This window comes from Rhamphochromis longiceps, linkage group LG23 (assembly GCF_057381845.1).
Source record: "Rhamphochromis longiceps isolate RC_006_pf linkage group LG23, R_longiceps_female_GT1.1, whole genome shotgun sequence".
Classification (NCBI taxonomy): Eukaryota; Metazoa; Chordata; class Actinopteri; order Cichliformes; family Cichlidae; genus Rhamphochromis; species Rhamphochromis longiceps.
This window is the reverse complement of record NC_140578.1, coordinates 8862160-8877819: the sequence shown is the minus strand read 5'-3', so window position 1 is coordinate 8877819 and position 15660 is coordinate 8862160. Positions and strand designations below refer to the sequence as shown.

The 15660-nt window shown below is 39.9% G+C and overlaps 2 protein-coding genes across 3 annotated transcripts in view; both read left to right on the top strand.

Annotated features, from left to right (window-relative positions):
- The first annotated feature begins 7971 nt into the window (after positions 1–7971).
- Positions 7972–11271, top strand: LOC146641251 (E3 SUMO-protein ligase ZBED1-like). 2 transcript variants are annotated; one of them, XM_085399380.1, is made up of 2 exons: positions 7972–9949; positions 10146–11271. In XM_085399380.1, exons 1-2 carry the CDS (start codon positions 8507–8509, stop codon positions 10533–10535), a joined length of 1833 nt encoding a protein of 610 aa, XP_085255506.1. In that variant the 5' UTR covers positions 7972–8506; the 3' UTR covers positions 10536–11271. The 2 variants fall into 2 exon arrangements, with proteins under 2 accessions (XP_085255506.1, XP_085255505.1); XM_085399379.1 differs by having other exon boundaries at positions 7975–9949; positions 10143–11271.
- Positions 11272–12440: 1169 nt separating this feature from the next.
- sh3rf1 (SH3 domain containing ring finger 1) overlaps positions 12441–15660 on the top strand; it is a 50483-nt gene continuing 47263 nt past the window's right edge. The window contains exons 1-2 of the mRNA XM_085397362.1: positions 12441–12760; positions 14776–15281. Coding sequence (XP_085253488.1) covers positions 14901–15281 — 381 coding nt within the window. The 5' untranslated portion in view covers positions 12441–12760; positions 14776–14900. The remainder of the gene's footprint in view (positions 12761–14775; positions 15282–15660) is intronic.

Here is a 15660-nt window from a genome sequence, read left to right as displayed (position 1 = left end):
TCTTCACATCTCTACAAGATGTTGCTTTTATAAATTAAATCTTTCCTAGCTGGTGATGAAGGACTGAACACTGATTTCTGACACCAGCCCTAACATAAATATCACACTACTTAAACTGCAATATGTCATTGCCCTGCATATGTTTCAAAGCTGAGGCATGCAAAGAGGGTTACACATTGGATTTCATGTCAAATAATACACAGCTAACCAGTGGATTAAATTCTCTTTACATGCATTTATTCCTTTTTTTATTTTGCTTTTTTTTTAACTGAAATTAATCTGAAGTTTGAGTCTTTGCACATAAATGCTGCACTTATATGTGGGTTTAAGCCTCTAAATATATTTAGACCTTTAGTCAAGGGCCCGACAGGAGCAGCTCTTAACGCCCTTAAATGACTTCATTCACTATTTATACTGCTCGGTGTCATTGTGCTTGTTTGTTGTTCCATATCTGATTTAGTTATTCTGTTTTAACTCCCACCATGTGGCTTGTATTATGCATGGGTGGTTGTTTTATCTCTGTAGTGATTAGCATTTTTACTTGTTAAGAGAGACATATATAGCACATGAAGGCAAGCAACTGTCAGTATAATCAGAGCATGAGGGACTTTGAAACAGCACTTATGGCTTTCTTTTAGATATAAGCGCATTATAGGCTCAGTGTGGAGTCTTGGTACAGCAAATCTAATTTTAGGTCTTGCAAACATAGAATTGTCAGAAAGTCACTTTAAAGTTTTGCCTTTATCTCTTCAGGTTTGTGGTTATGAGGTCTGTTAAGTATCACAGCTGCAGTAAAATGTATGGTGGCCCAGTGATGCCAAAATGCAACATCCAATTTCTTTATTGCAAAATTGAATTTGGGGTTGCAGGGACGGCGGGTGTGGGAGCCATCCAAGCTGTTATAGTGCAAAAGGCTGGTACACCCTGGACAGGTCATAGCTCGCCATAGGGCGAATCCAAAGACAGACAATCATTCACGTTCAGATTCACACCTGCAGACAATTTAGAACCAGTTAACCTAAAATGAACCATCCATCGATTCTCTTCCACTTATCCTTAACAGGGTCGCAGAGGTGCTGGACCTTATCCCAGCCACCGTGGAGTGAAAGGCGGGGTACAAGCTAGACAAGTCACCAAGCTGATGTAGGGCTAACACAGAGAGACAGACAACCTTTCGCACTTATGGACAATTTAGAGTTACCAGTTAACCTAACCCTACTAAGTGCATGTCTTTGGACAGTGGGAGAGAGCCAGAGAACCTAGAGAGAATCCAAGGAAAACTCCACTCAGAAGGGCCCCAGCCAGCTGGTGGGTTCAAACCCACAACTTTCTTGCTATGAGGCGACAGTACTGACCACACCACTGGGCCACCCACAGAAGAAAAAAAACACATTTCAGGAAATACAACATAACAGAAAACACCACAAAACTACCCAAAACACAGAAAACAACTGAAACATAACAGAAAAACACAATGTTACAAAAACCTCATCAAAACAGAGAAAGTGGAACAACAGCAAGGAAACATAATAAAATTGTGTTTTCTGAAACCTTATTGCATTTTTATTGTGTTTTCAGAGGGTTTTGTTTGTCTAAATGAGGTTCTGTTTGAGGCCTTTTGTATTTGTAATTTCACGATAATATCAACTCCAAGGCACTCTCTTACAAATATCAATACCTTCAGTGTCACCGTAAGGTCACATTTAGTCATGTTTAACCTGAATTGGTGGGTGGCACAGTGGTAACAGCTAACACTGTCATCACAGCATGAAGCCACCGGCTTGCTGGGGTTTTCTCTGTGGAATTTGCATGTTCTCCCTGTGTCTACGTGGGTTCTCTTCAGCTTCCTCTCATACTCCAAAATATGTCCATGTTAAGGTAACTGGTGATTCTTAATTGTCCGTAGGTGACGGTCTGTCTTTCTGAGTTAGCCCTGTGATAGACTCGTGACCTATCCAAGGTGTTCCCTGCCTCTCCCGTCTCCCCACCACCCCAAACTGGATAAAAACATGAACAGAGTTAAATAAATGAGCTAAATAGTTTCAGTCCCTCCCACGCAAAGCCCCTGACATTATAGTGAGGATGTAATGAATTTAATTCTTCTCGGAATTTTCCATAGGGCCTCCTTGATCCAAGCATGAAAAGAGGAAAAATCACCCCACAGAGAAACGTATGCGCTCAAGCATTACCATGCAGCGTTCGTTGACATTGAGTTTACGATGCCTAATCTAATTTGAAAGCAGGTTGCCTCAGGCTGAGTTAGTAAGTTTGAAAGCCTCATCAAAGTAATACAAATGAAGATCACTGGATGTGAGAGTCCTGATTTTAGGAGCACATTAGGCTTAAAGTGTTTGGGCTGCTTTCAATTAAGACAGTGAAATGTCAACTGGTGAGCAACACTACATATAATAGCTCTATAATCTGTGCTTGCTAATAAAAAAAAAGGCTCTGGTATTGGCTGTATTTCAATACTTTGTGTCTCGCACATCTATTTACAGTAATGGACTGTACAAGAGAGAGCAATATTTCTGTCAAGGCCCATCCTTTCGTGGAAATTGGGACATATGTCTTGTCATGTCCTCTGCTGCTTTCCTCGTTTCCATTTATAAGCAGTAAGCAGTAAGTATAAGCACAGCTGTCCCCTTCATCGTGTGCAGCTCTGCATGTGTGTGTGCAGTGATGGGGTTTTTTTTCTGCCCTCAGGTGCAGTCATTATGAAGGATTATTGCCTTTCCGCGTGTACAAATCATTCCCGTTGTCTTTCTGAATAACATCATTTAATGTCTCTGAATGCGAGTGTGTGGTAATGCACAGGGGTCAAGCTGAAAAGGAGGGGCAGGGGCTATTGTCTGGGAGGAGGTGGAGGGGCGGAGTGCAGCCTCCTTACGGCGAGGAAATATGACCTGCGGGCTTCTACCAGCTCCCGTGGGATTGCATGTGACAGAGGAGCGCCACCTCTGAATAAATCTCTTTTCTTTATTACCTTTTTTCTCCCTCGCCTTCATCTCTCCCTCTTGCTCGATATACAGTGTCCTCCAAAAGATAAAAATAAATCACATGTTTATTGTCTGGCTGTGTCTCGCTTGCTCTTCTCTCCCTCAAGTAGTTCTATGTTTGCAGAGAAGGTTATCACGAGTCAGAGGTCCATTTCAAATGTACATCTTATAATAAATGGTTAAAGCAGCACCTCTGGAGATATGTCCTCCATCTCCCTTTTTTCTTTTATATGACTCAGTGATGGCTCCATCAGTTTGCCTTTGCCTCAAGAAAAGATAGGATAATATCATCCCAGTGTCATAAAACTACAGAAGCATCAGAACTTCAGCTCAGGACTAAAAAGTATTTTACATAAAAGTTAAAACAGAGGCGTCAAACATGCAGCCCGGGGGACAGAACCAGCCCACCGGGGGCTCCAGTTCGGCCCATTAGATGGCTTTGTAAAGTGTGAAAAATGCAATAAAGAAATTAATTATTCAATGTTTTTGAGTTAAATTGCTCTACCCCATGTCGGGATGAAGTGCCAACATTACAATAAAAACTATTTTTACATTTAGACAATTTGTTTGAATTATAAAGATATAAATTACTGTTGTTGTTTATGAAACTCTGCATGTGAAGCCTGGCAGAGATAGGAGACAAAAGATTTCTAAGACTGTAGAAATGAAAGTAGTGAGACATGTGTCTAAAGATCCCACAACGACTGCCAAGACACTCACAAGTTAATTAGTTAAGTCAGGAATTGTAGCCTCAAATAAGACAATGACCCTGCACAGGAAGAACTGTGAGGACTGGAGAAATCCACTTCAAGCCACTCTGAAGTGTGCTAAGGACAATCTAGAGAAAGATTATGAATACTGCAAGCACATCCTTTGGTCATACAAGACAAAACTCAAGCTCTTTGGCCACAGAAACGCTGCTTATTAGTGATGGGATTTCCGGCTCTTTTTAGTGAGCCGAACCGAAAGAGCCGGTTCTCTAAAAAGAGCCGGCTCTTTCGGCTCCGAACCGGCTCTTCAGGTTGTTTTGTTGCTTTAATTAATTTATTATTAATAATATAAAATTATGCACAAAAGGAATTACTAATGTAAAAAAAAGTGGTTTTATTCATATATGTTTATATATAAATATATGCGGTGGCCCCTAGAGACAAAACACGTACAAACTCCAAAAAGCACATACAAACTCCAAAACTCATTTCTAGCATTTCTAGCATAGGTGATCTAGGTAGCTCTGAACTTCCAAAACAGAGCTACCTAGATCACTTAAATTACACCATTGAAAGCATGAAAGCATATGTGTATTGTTTGTGTATTTATACACAAGCATTCATATAGAGTCAAATAAAATTTTAAAAAAGTTCATTTACCTGTTACTACCACACACCAAATCCGGTCGTTGGTACTTGCTGGCTTGTGTAGCCACTAGGTAACAAAAGCTCAACACTGCACCCAGCATCCTGGAGCACTTCTGTTGTCTTTTGTACGTGTTTTGAGTTTTTATGTGCTTCTGAGTTTTTACGTGTTTTGGAGTTTGTACATGTTTTTACGTGTTTTGGAGTTTTTACGTGTTTTTGAGTTTGTACGTGCTTCAGGGTTTGTACATGCTTCAGGGTTCGTACATGATTTGAAGTTTGTACATGCTTGGTCTCTAGGGGCCACCGTAGGCCTAGCAACCATGATACTAACAGCTGGAAACGTGTCATACAACTTTTTTGACAGAAATGAAGGAGAACATATTTTTTTCATTTGTTTGTTTGTTTCTACAAGAGCTTCGTGTGATTTGATAAGTATCTGAGGCTGAGACCACAGGACAGTAAAACATGATTTTTGGGCTTCATTTCTGTACTGAACAGTCATTTAAGATTAGCTAGTAAATAACAATTAGCTAATGTTGTTCATAACACTAAAGTCATATCACTTTGGTAATGTAAATATAATACCCATACGGAAAAGAAATAGTAAAAACTTATATGTGATTACTCATGAAAGTGGCCACTTTCGCATTACTTTCATACATAGTTTTAGTAAGAATCCAAAACATACAAGTTTCATTATATAATTTTTCAAGGGATCTTATATCTGTTTTCACACTTATATGCTTTTCATACAAGTTTCACACAAGACAGATACAAACTTTATAAGATTTATATATATCTTTTCCATATGGGTATGGCCAATATGATGGTTATTATATTAGTCATTATTAGCTATTACAGCAGTGAACATGAACTCTGTGTCAAATACTGAGCTTCAGTACAGATTCAAGTTGCAGTTATTTACATGTCTTACCACCTTAAATCTTCACTCAAAGACAAGTATATAGGAATGACTGCCAAATTTATTTGCCACTGAAGCCGAAGGATGGCATCTGAATAAAACCTCTCTTGACATACCTAGATGACATTAAAGCTTGGTTGGCTCTAAACTTTTTAAATTTGAATGAAAAGAAAACAGATTTGTTGGTGTTTGGACCCAGTGGCCCCTGTGAGTCCTCTTCTTTTCATTTGGAACCCCTGGAGGTTTATTTTAAACCTGTTGTTACTGCCCTTGGTTTTAAGTTGGACCAGTCCATTTTTATCATTTAAGGCGACTGGCAAGAGTGAAATCTTTTCCTTCTAGGCAGCACTTTGAAACCGGGATCCATGCTTTTATTTCTTCCCCTGTAGACTACTGTAACGCACTTTATGTGGGGGTCAGTCAGTTGTTACTCTGACATCTGCAGCTGGTTCAAAATGTATATTGACAGTGCATATATAGGTGTATCATATATAAGAGACAAATGTTGTTCCTTCAGTATGTTGGCATTACTAAATTTGGCTCAATGCTTACATACATGTGTAAAAAGAAAATGTACAAGCTGTGATAACCGTTTCTGATAAAATGAAGAGTAGACTGATGTATTAAATATTCCTTTATTGGGTGAGAAAATCAGACCATGTCATAACTGCTTTAAGTCATACAGAATATATATCAGAGCCTTAAACAGGCTGACTTCTGCTAAATGGGTCAAACTGGGCAGAAAGTATACAAACACATAACATCCTTATAGAATATGATGTAACACTATAGATCAACTTACCTCAGAATATATAAAGCATATAAACAATTACAGCAATATGATGCAACAAACACACAGTGCTACTAATCCAAAATACTCAAAGCTTCATAGAACTGAAACAAACATTTATTTTTAGCTCCATTCTGCTGCAGATACATACTTTAGGTTTCTGAACATTAAACTTGTTGCTGCCTTTCATAGTGTGTAACCTGAATGCCCTGAGTACTTTCTCCCACACTGAAAACACGGGAATGATAAAAAATTATTTGAACATTACCTAATAAGACTGATTCAGGACAGACAATTAGTTATTTTAAACTTTTCTAGCAGTCCTTCACAAACAGGGAACAGTCTGTCTATTCTCTCCATCTGTCAGCTGCTGCTGGCTCTTCCTCCTCCTCTTCCTCACATACTGCTGAGATTGTCCTGGTGGATCATCAGGGGTGCAAAGCCTCACAGATGATGTGCAGCAGTGGGTCCCTCAGTCTGTCCTCACTCTGGACACTTGCACGTGTCACACATAGAAATCAAATGTGTGATAAGCTGCAGGATTCAAACACAAGTGTGACTTATAAATACATGTTCATACTTTTATTCCACAATCAGAGAGAAAGAAACAGAGAGAGAGTGCAGGACAGACAGACAGGTGACAGTCTCAGGTGTACACACTGCTACAAAACAGCACCAGAGAAGGAGGATTTAGTGTTTGTGTCATTACGAGTGCTAAACAAGAAGAGTTCCCAGATGGTACAGTGGACACATGTGTGACTCCTGTGATTAAAGCATCTTTCTTTCAGCTTAACGAGTGAACCGTCAGCTGACTGACATGACTGACTTTAATTACGCATAAAATCATCACATTCTCTGTAAGATTAAAGTCAGCTATTGAACGGCGAATATTTTGAAGTAAAGGCTTTAAAACCAAGTTAGTACAAACGTCGCTAATGTCACATAACTTTCCCGACATGTTGCCAACAGTAATGTTTTAATGTTCTTCATTATAAAAACATTTGCGCATAAATAAGTGACATAATATTCAGTACTTACTTCTGAAAGTTTACTCTTCGTCCGCTCCGCTTCCGCCATTTTTTTTCGGCAAAATTATCCACACCACCGCCGCGCTATGAAGTCTGGGATATGTTGGGCCATGAAGGCTACACCGACCCATCCTTAAAATTCAGGGAAATTAAGGACGCATTTGAGGGCCGCATTTCGAGCAGCCTTTGAATTGGGACAGTCTTCGTCGTGTCGCTGTGACATAATCGGCCTTAAAATGCGGCCTTTAAGGCTGCAGACCCCAAATCCGGTCATTGGTACTTCCTGGCTTGTGTAGTTACTAGGTAACAAAAGCTCAACACTGCCCCTAGCGTCCTGGAGCACTTCCGTTGTGTTTTGGAATTTGCATGTGTTTTGGAGTTTGCGCGTGTTTTGGGGTTTGCACGTGTTTTGTATTTTGTACGTGTTTTGTATTTTGCACGTGTTTTGTATTTTGTACGTGTTTTGGATTTTGCATGTGTTTTGGAGTTTGTACGTGTTTTGGATTTTGTATGTGTTTTGGAGTTTGTACGTGTTTTGGATTTTGCATGTGTTTTGGATTTTGTATGTGTTTTGGATTTTGCACGTGTTTTGTATTTTGCACGCGTTTTGGTTTTTGCACGTTTTGGATTTTGCACGTGTTTTGGATTTTGCACGTGTTTTGGATTTTGTACGTGTTTTGTATTTTGCACGTGTTTTGTATTTTGTACGTGTTTTGGAGTTTGCACGTGTTTTGTATTTTGTACGTGTTTTGGATTTTGCACGTGTTTTGTATTTTGTACGTGTTTTGTATTTTGCATGTGTTTTGTATTTTGTACGTGTTTTGTATTTTGCATGTGTTTTGTATTTTGTACGTGTTTTGGAGTTTGCACGTGTTTTGTATTTTGTAAGTGCTTTGGAGTTTGCACGTGTTTTGGAGTTTGCACGTGTTTTGTATTTTGTACGTGTTTTGGATTTTGCATGTGTTTTGTATTTTGTACGTGTTTTGTATTTTGCATGTGTCTTGGATTTTGTAAGTGTTTTGGAGCTTGCATGTGTTTTGGAGTTTGTAAGTGTTTTGGATTTTGCAAGTGTTTTGGAGTTTGTACGTGTTTTGTCTCTAGGGACCACCGTATGTACCTGTTTTGTAGGGATGTAAGAAAATATCGATACAACGAAATATCGCGATATTTCGCGCAATGATACTGAATCGATATTTAAAATCACTGTTATCGATTTTTTTAATTGAAAAATGACATGCATTTACTGTTTATTTCTTTTGTATGTTGGAATTCAAACTCCGGCCACTGGTTTGCAGTTTTCACCGCCTTTACTATGACGTAAAAACGAGGTCTCGCGATAACTGTAGAAGCGTCTAGTTTGCCAAAAGAACGAAGTAGAACAGTCAGTGGACGTGTGTGATGCTAGCTAACTGATGACTGAAGAGGAGAGGATACAGCCGGCCCCCGCAGCTTTCAAAGCTGATGTGTGGACTTATTTTGGATTTAGGACAAAAGAAGGCAGTAAAGACTATGACAAGAGCTATGCAGTCTGTAAAATCTGCACCGCCAGAGTCAAATATTCCGGTAACACAACAAATTTACGAACACACGTGTCTAGACACCATAGCGACGTAGCGTCAAATGCTAATTTTAAAACAAAACGAGGTGATTCCTCTCAACGGACAATTGAAGAAGTTAACTTTTCGAAACTACCAGCAACTTCAACTCGTGCAACAAAAATAACGCAGTCAGTACTTGTTTTTATTTGCAAAGACATGCGCCCCCTGAGTGTTGTGGAGAATAAAGGATTTCGTAATATGATTAAAACGCTGGAGCCCCGTTACACCGTTCCTTCTCGACAACACATCACGGACATCGCTCTGCCAAAGTTGTACCAAGAAGTCAAAGCGACAGTGCTGGACTCTCTCAACTCGGCTGAGACAGTTGCTCTGACATGCGACGCTTGGACTTCGAGAGCCACTGAATCATACGTAACTGTTACAGCACATCACATAACAGACCAGTGGAACCTTCAGTCTCATGTACTACAAACCCGAGCCATGCATGACAGTCACACAGGTGAGCACATTGCAGCGTTACTAACTGACGCTGTGGCTGAATGGGGATTGAACGCAAAGGACCTTGTTGTTGTTACCGATAATGCACCAAACATGGTTCTCGCGGCTAGACTTGCAGGCATGACGCACATACAATGTTTTGCACACAGTCTGAATCTCGCCTCACAGAAAGCACTGAAAATACAATCCGTGGTGCGACTTCTCGGGAGGATCCGACGTGTAACAGCCTTTTTCAGGCGCAGCACCACAGCCAGCAACCAGTTGAAGCAGAAACAGTGCCTCCTTCAGCTACCAGCTCACAGATTGATCACGGACATAATTACAAGATGGAACAGCTCCTATGATATGATAGAACGATTTTTAGAACAGCAACCAGCCATCTGTGCAGCTCTGCTTTCTGCAGAAGTTAGGAAGAGTGAAAAAGAAATTTTCACATTAAGTGAGTCTGACATCACATGTGCAGAAGAAGTTGTCAGGGCACTCAAGCCTATGAAGGACGCCACCCTGGTGATGTCAGAGGAGAGTATGCCAACCCTGTCCATCATTGCTCCTCTTCATGCCAAGCTTGTGATGGGTGCACAAGAAAGTGTTGATGATACACCGACAGTAAGGGACATTAAGACTGCCATAGCAGAAGATCTGGGAAAGAGATATGTAAATGAGAGGGAGACACTATGGATGGCATCAACTGTTGATCCTCGGTTTAAGGACCTGCCCTTCCTGTCTGAAGCAGAGACCAGTGAGACCTATTCCAGACTGTTGGACACTGTGGTGACTGTGATAAAGAAGGAAGAAAATGTAAGTAAATAAATTAGTTTATTTGGAAAAATTCAACTGAAGTTATAAGCAAGTGAATAAAGTAAAAAGCAAAAAAAAAAAAAAAAGCATATTGATGACATTTGTCATCAAATATTAGTGAAAAACAGGGTGAATCTTGGATTTGAATTTTGACTTTCTGACATTAATACTATTTGAATTTAATGTTTTTCAGCAGCAAAAGAATGAGGAGACTGACAAACAGGTGGAGGAAGAGAATGCCACAGAGGAGGCTCATCACCCACATATCAAAGACAACTTTGACTCCATCCCTCGGCCACCCCTAAAAAGACAGAGGACCTCATGTGCATTGGTGGACTTGCTCGGAGCTACGTTTGCCTCTACTAGTGACAATACTGCACCAAAATCAGAACATGATGTTGCTGCAGCTGAGATCAAGAGGTATAGAGATGAGACCCCTTTGCCTCTCACAGGAAATCCTCTCAGTTGGTGGAAGGACCATGAACAGGAATACCCTCAGCTATCCAAAGTAGCAAGGAGTTTCCTATGCATTCCTGGAACAAGTGTCTCTGCAGAGAGAGTTTTCTCCTCTGCAGAGACATTGTAAATGCACAGAGAAGTGTCCTGAGAGCTGACCATGTCGATCAGCTTGTATTCCTGCACAAAAATCTGGAAATTGAAAAATAAACACTGAGAAAACACTACACATGTAAAATCTCTGATATGAGAATGTTTGACATTTTGGTTGAGTCTCATAAGCACTTATTTAGATGAGTAAATTCCTTTTTTCAGGTTGTACTAAAAGTGTTCCATTGATGGACACTGCAGAGCTGTACTTTATTTTATTAACACTTAATTGTAATAGCACTTTACATTTTTTGTTAATGTTTACTTGGATGGATTCTTCAAGCAATTTCATTTTTGATTTATATTTGTTTATGTTAAGGTCACATAAAAAGTGCTTTGTTTTGATGCTCCATAGAGCAGTTTTTGGATAAGTATTTTACAATCATAGTACTTAGAAAGACTTCAGTGTTACATGTTTACTTTTTTCATGTTAAAAAATACTTGATATTTCAGTAAAGTAGTTTTTGTTTGTTTATTTGACATGACTTCTAATAAGGCAGATGTTAATTTCTCCATTCATTTTGAACTTAGAGTGTTTTTGTTTCAGATGTTTCATGTCAAGCATTAAACAGTTTGGACTGTTTACTTGAGTTTTCCTAATTAAATTTAGTCCTACTAAACACAAATATCGTCTGGCTTTTAGTATTGCAATATATCGTATCGTCTACCCTGTATTATGATACATATTGTATCGCCAGATTCTTGCCAATACACACCCCTACTGTTTTGTATTTTGCACGTGTTTTGGATTTTGCATGTGTTTTGGATTTTGTACCTGTCTTGGTGTTTGCACGTGTTTTGTATTTTGCGTGTGTTTTGTATTTTGTACCTGTTTTGGATTTTGTACCTGTCTCGGTGTTTGCACGTGTCTTGGATTTTGTACGTGTTTTGGATTTTGTATGTGTTTTGGAGTTTGTACGTGTTTTGGAGTTTGCATGTGTTTTGGATTTTGTACGTGTTGAGGAGTTTGTGCATGCTATTTGGAATTTGTAAGTGTTTTGGAGTTTATACATGCTTTGTCTCTAGGGGCCACCGTACTTTTCTACTCTAACTCAAGGTATTTTTGGTAAGAGTCAAATTTCCTCTCTCACACAGTGGTGTACTCTGTTCCATAAAAACATTAAATAAAACATTAAATTAATGTAGTAAATTTTGTAAGTTTAAGTTTCATGAAGGAGGATAACTCAGGATGTGCTAAAAGGCAACCAAGCAATGCAAGGCTTGCTTGTTGTTTTGGGCACCAGGCCAGTAGTGAAAGGTTGCAGTGATAGTCTGAGATTCCTAACCTCCCTGAGGGGGCACACCTGAGTTCCCTTACTCCCACTGTAAGTGGCAATAACAATTCTGTTTAAACAAACCTTATGAAAGCAATGACAGTCACTAAGTGAAAATGAAAAGAAGTTATTGTTTTGAAAGTGAAAAACAAAGAAGAAAAAGAGAGAGTGGAGAAATCTAGCACCTAAATGCTGCCTAAATCTTATCTAACCAGCTGTGCCGTAACAGAGAGTTACATTCACAAACTGGTTTTTTTTGTTTTGTTTTTTTCTTTTTTTTTTTTAGAATATTTATAAAGTAATGGCAGTAAAGGCTGGATGAAGGGGCCCCCTGGGAATTTTTGCCCTGGCAGTTTTTAGAATTATCACCGCCCCTGCCATGTTATTGGTCCCTTCAGTGGAAAAAGAAATCCTGCAAAAGCCCCTGGCTTTAAATTTTGTTGGAATCTGGTCACCTTAATGTGAATACTTTTTCCCAGTTATATATCAGCTATATCACCTTTAAGATGTGTATTTTCCTACTTCCATCTACTTTTATTGTGCATTGAGCCTCCATAATGTTCCCATTTCCGACAGCACCGGAAGGCCACTTCACTCCCTCCCCCTCTCGGCTTGTTCTAGCAGCAGTCCCGCAGAGCAGAAGTATCAGCATGGCGCTCGGTGAGGCTGGAGTTCCGTTGTCTCTCTTGTATTGTGTTTCTCATGTCAGGTTTTACTCCACTATCTGATAGAGGTCTGTGATTCATGCGCGGTGTGCGCCTCTAAACAAAACCTGTCTGGGTAAAAACGGCAGCATTTTCCTGCTGGATACTCACAGAGAAGTGGTTTGTAGATATCTGAGAAGGCTTGCTAACTAGCAAGGAGGCAAAAAAAAAAAAAAAAATTACGGGAGATACAGAGCAACAAGAGGAGGAGTCCTGTTCTGGAAGAGGTAAGCTGAATTACATAATAATAGTAGTTGAAGTACTTAGGAGTGTATAAATATATTTGTTTGTGTCTTAAAGTTGTTAAAACTCTTTATTTTCCAAGTGCGCAAACTTAACTGTTTGTTGGGTATTTTTTAAAGGGGGACGACGTTAAAGCAGCCTCCTTGTTGTGAAGCGATACTTGCTAACAAACTTAGTTTAATTTGCTTTCTTGTAGTTCAGTTCGAGAATAATCCACCTCAAAAGAAAGTAGCATAAGAATAATCAGTTACTGTTTAGCGTCGTTATGTAATGTTTTCGTTTTTTGTTACAATGTTGCGGTATAAGCGTAAGATTTTGTCATTTTAAAAAAAGAAAAAAAAAAGAGGATTAATAATTAGTTTGTTGTGTTATTAGGATTTGTTTTTTTTTTTTAACCAGGTTTACTTAGTCGTGTGAATCCTCCTGCATGACTCCGTTCTTTAAACACAAATCACTGCACTTCAATGCTTCACCGCTGCTGCAGGTTTCTTTTTTGTGTCTGGCTCGGCGGTGTTAACCGTACAGTCAGTTTAAAGGGTCCGATGATCCAAGATCACAGTTGCCAGGTGTAATTATCCGCTGTCGAGTAAATGAGATTAACTTGGCCTCCTGTCCCCCGCTAGGTAATCTAATGATAGACCTTAAAACTGTTCTTTTTTCCTTTTAATGTTTTTGCGAGATTTAGCAACAATTCTCTTATGCATGTTAGGTTTTAGTGCGGCAATTCATTCTGCATTACAGTGCGGATATAAAACAAAACGAAGAAACCCCATTTTAAAAACACGGAAAAAGTAGGGTGTATATCTCTTATAGAAAGACACATGCAGCAGTGTCTCCATGCCTTGGATTGGTACTAAATCTTAGACTTTATAAGCCCACCATGATTTCATTTTCAGAGGCACTAAGCTCGCCGATAAATTTATGCATGAGGTTTCTTAAAACTGCTTTAAAAGTATTGACTCCTGGAGCCACAAACATTTCTGTTGCTCTGAAAAAATCGAGGTCTCCTCCGTAATAATCTCATTATAAACCATTTGAAGTCTCCGTAGGCTTGTTTTTCGATACTTTGCCTTCAAGTGTGCAGTAAACAGAAGTGTTTAGTATGCTCTAAATGGAGACATCTTCATCCTTACATGCAGTAACCTTGGTAAACTTGCATTGCGTATAAATAGCCTTTAAAATAGGTCGTTTGATTTGCAGTTGCTATTAGAGACACTAAGGTTCTTATCAGAAGAAACGGGAATTTGATACAGTTGTCCTCTTTGGCTTTACTAAGAACGCTGTTATGGACGTGATATAATTCTCAATATAAGAGACATGAGCTGCTGGAGACCAGTCCTGTAAGATGGATGGCATTTTATTGGAATCAGTGCTGTTATCCATTCTTCCTATTGATCCTTATTGATCCATGATCAGTTTTCTGTGTGCAGAAACAAAGTAAGCTTACACAAATTTCCAGCTGCTTTATCTTTTCCAAATCTGAACACATTGTTTATAGAAAGTAGAAAAAGGACTTGAAATTCTCAGGTGTGCAGAAGCTCTGCTGCCCTGAGTTTGACTTCACTGCTCTGCAGTGTGCAGCTGTCAGAAGTGATTAGCTTGGATGAATGCAATACCAGTGGACTGGACTTTTTTGGAACTGGTTTTGGTTCGTCATGGCTTGATGCTCAAATTATGAAGCAACACAATACAGCTTCAGCCATATGTAAGCATGTAAGGAGTTTCCAAAACCACAGTTCAGTTCATAGTAGGAGTTTGCATTCCCAGTAAAAAGTACTTTGAATCAATATTCACTGAGAACTACGTGACAAACTTTGTGGATGTTTGTGTTAAAATTTAAGTCATTATCTCGTAATTGTTAGAGTTGTTACAGCCATCTGCGATGTCTGTTAAATATGTATGCCATGACCTATTTCTTGTGTATACAGTTGATAAATATGAATGTCTTGACCTTTTTCTTTTTTCTTTTTTTATTATTATTGTTTTGTTTTTTTTACAGCTGATGCAGGTGCCATGGCAATAGCCGAGGCATGGGAGTGACGTGACAGTACTTGATGTGCTTCCAAACAAAAGCCTTATCAGCATCATGTTTTTCTGCTGAATTAGAGGCAGAACACACAGAGAATGGACGAGTCCGTGTTGTTGGATTTGCTCGAGTGCCCCGTTTGTCTCGAGCGGCTAGATGCCTCGGCAAAGGTTCTTCCTTGTCAGCACACCTTCTGCCGGCGTTGCCTCCAAGGTATCCTTGGCTCACGCGGGGAGTTGCGCTGCCCAGAGTGCCGGACGTTGGTGGATTGTGCCGTGGATGAACTTCCCAGCAACATCCTACTTGTGCGGCTCTTGGATGGAATCAAGCAGAGGCCACGGAGGGTTGGTCCTGGGGCGGCAGTCTGCACAAATGGTACATCTGGAGCCATGGCCAGGGCACATGGAAGTGGATCTCGGGACCAGGGCACCCCGGGAGCACAACCCCAGCGAGCTCAGGCTAAGAGCACCCTCGTCCGGGTTAGTATATTAACTACCTGAGCATGGCTCAGTGAGTACACATCTGTGTTTCCCATTGTTATGGTCAAGCTGAAACAAAACAGAGAAAATCTGTGTGGATTAAAAACAGCATGTTGCATTACTAGCTCTCTAATCCTTGCTGCGGATTAACGGTTATCATGGTGACCCCAAAGCCAGCCAGTTGACTAGCAGCCCAACATTACTGAAGGCAGTGATTGAGAGCAGTTAATAGTTAAGCCACCAAATGATCCTGCACTCTATGCCAGCAGTAGATGGACTTACTCCCGTAAGAAGAGCTCGCAGGCCTTTCTTAGTTGCTGACATTGTCATATGCCACAGACAGCCTTCCTCTTGCGATCCCTGCTGCAGTGTTGCTTGT

Coding starts and splice junctions, on each gene's coding strand:
- LOC146641251 (XM_085399379.1), top strand. CDS start 8,507: ATGACTGAAGAGGAGAGGATACAGCCGGCCCCCGCAGCTTTCAAAGCT. Junction 9,950..10,142: donor TGATAAAGAAGGAAGAAAAT/GTAAGTAAATAA, acceptor AATGTTTTTCAG/CAGCAAAAGAATGAGGAGAC.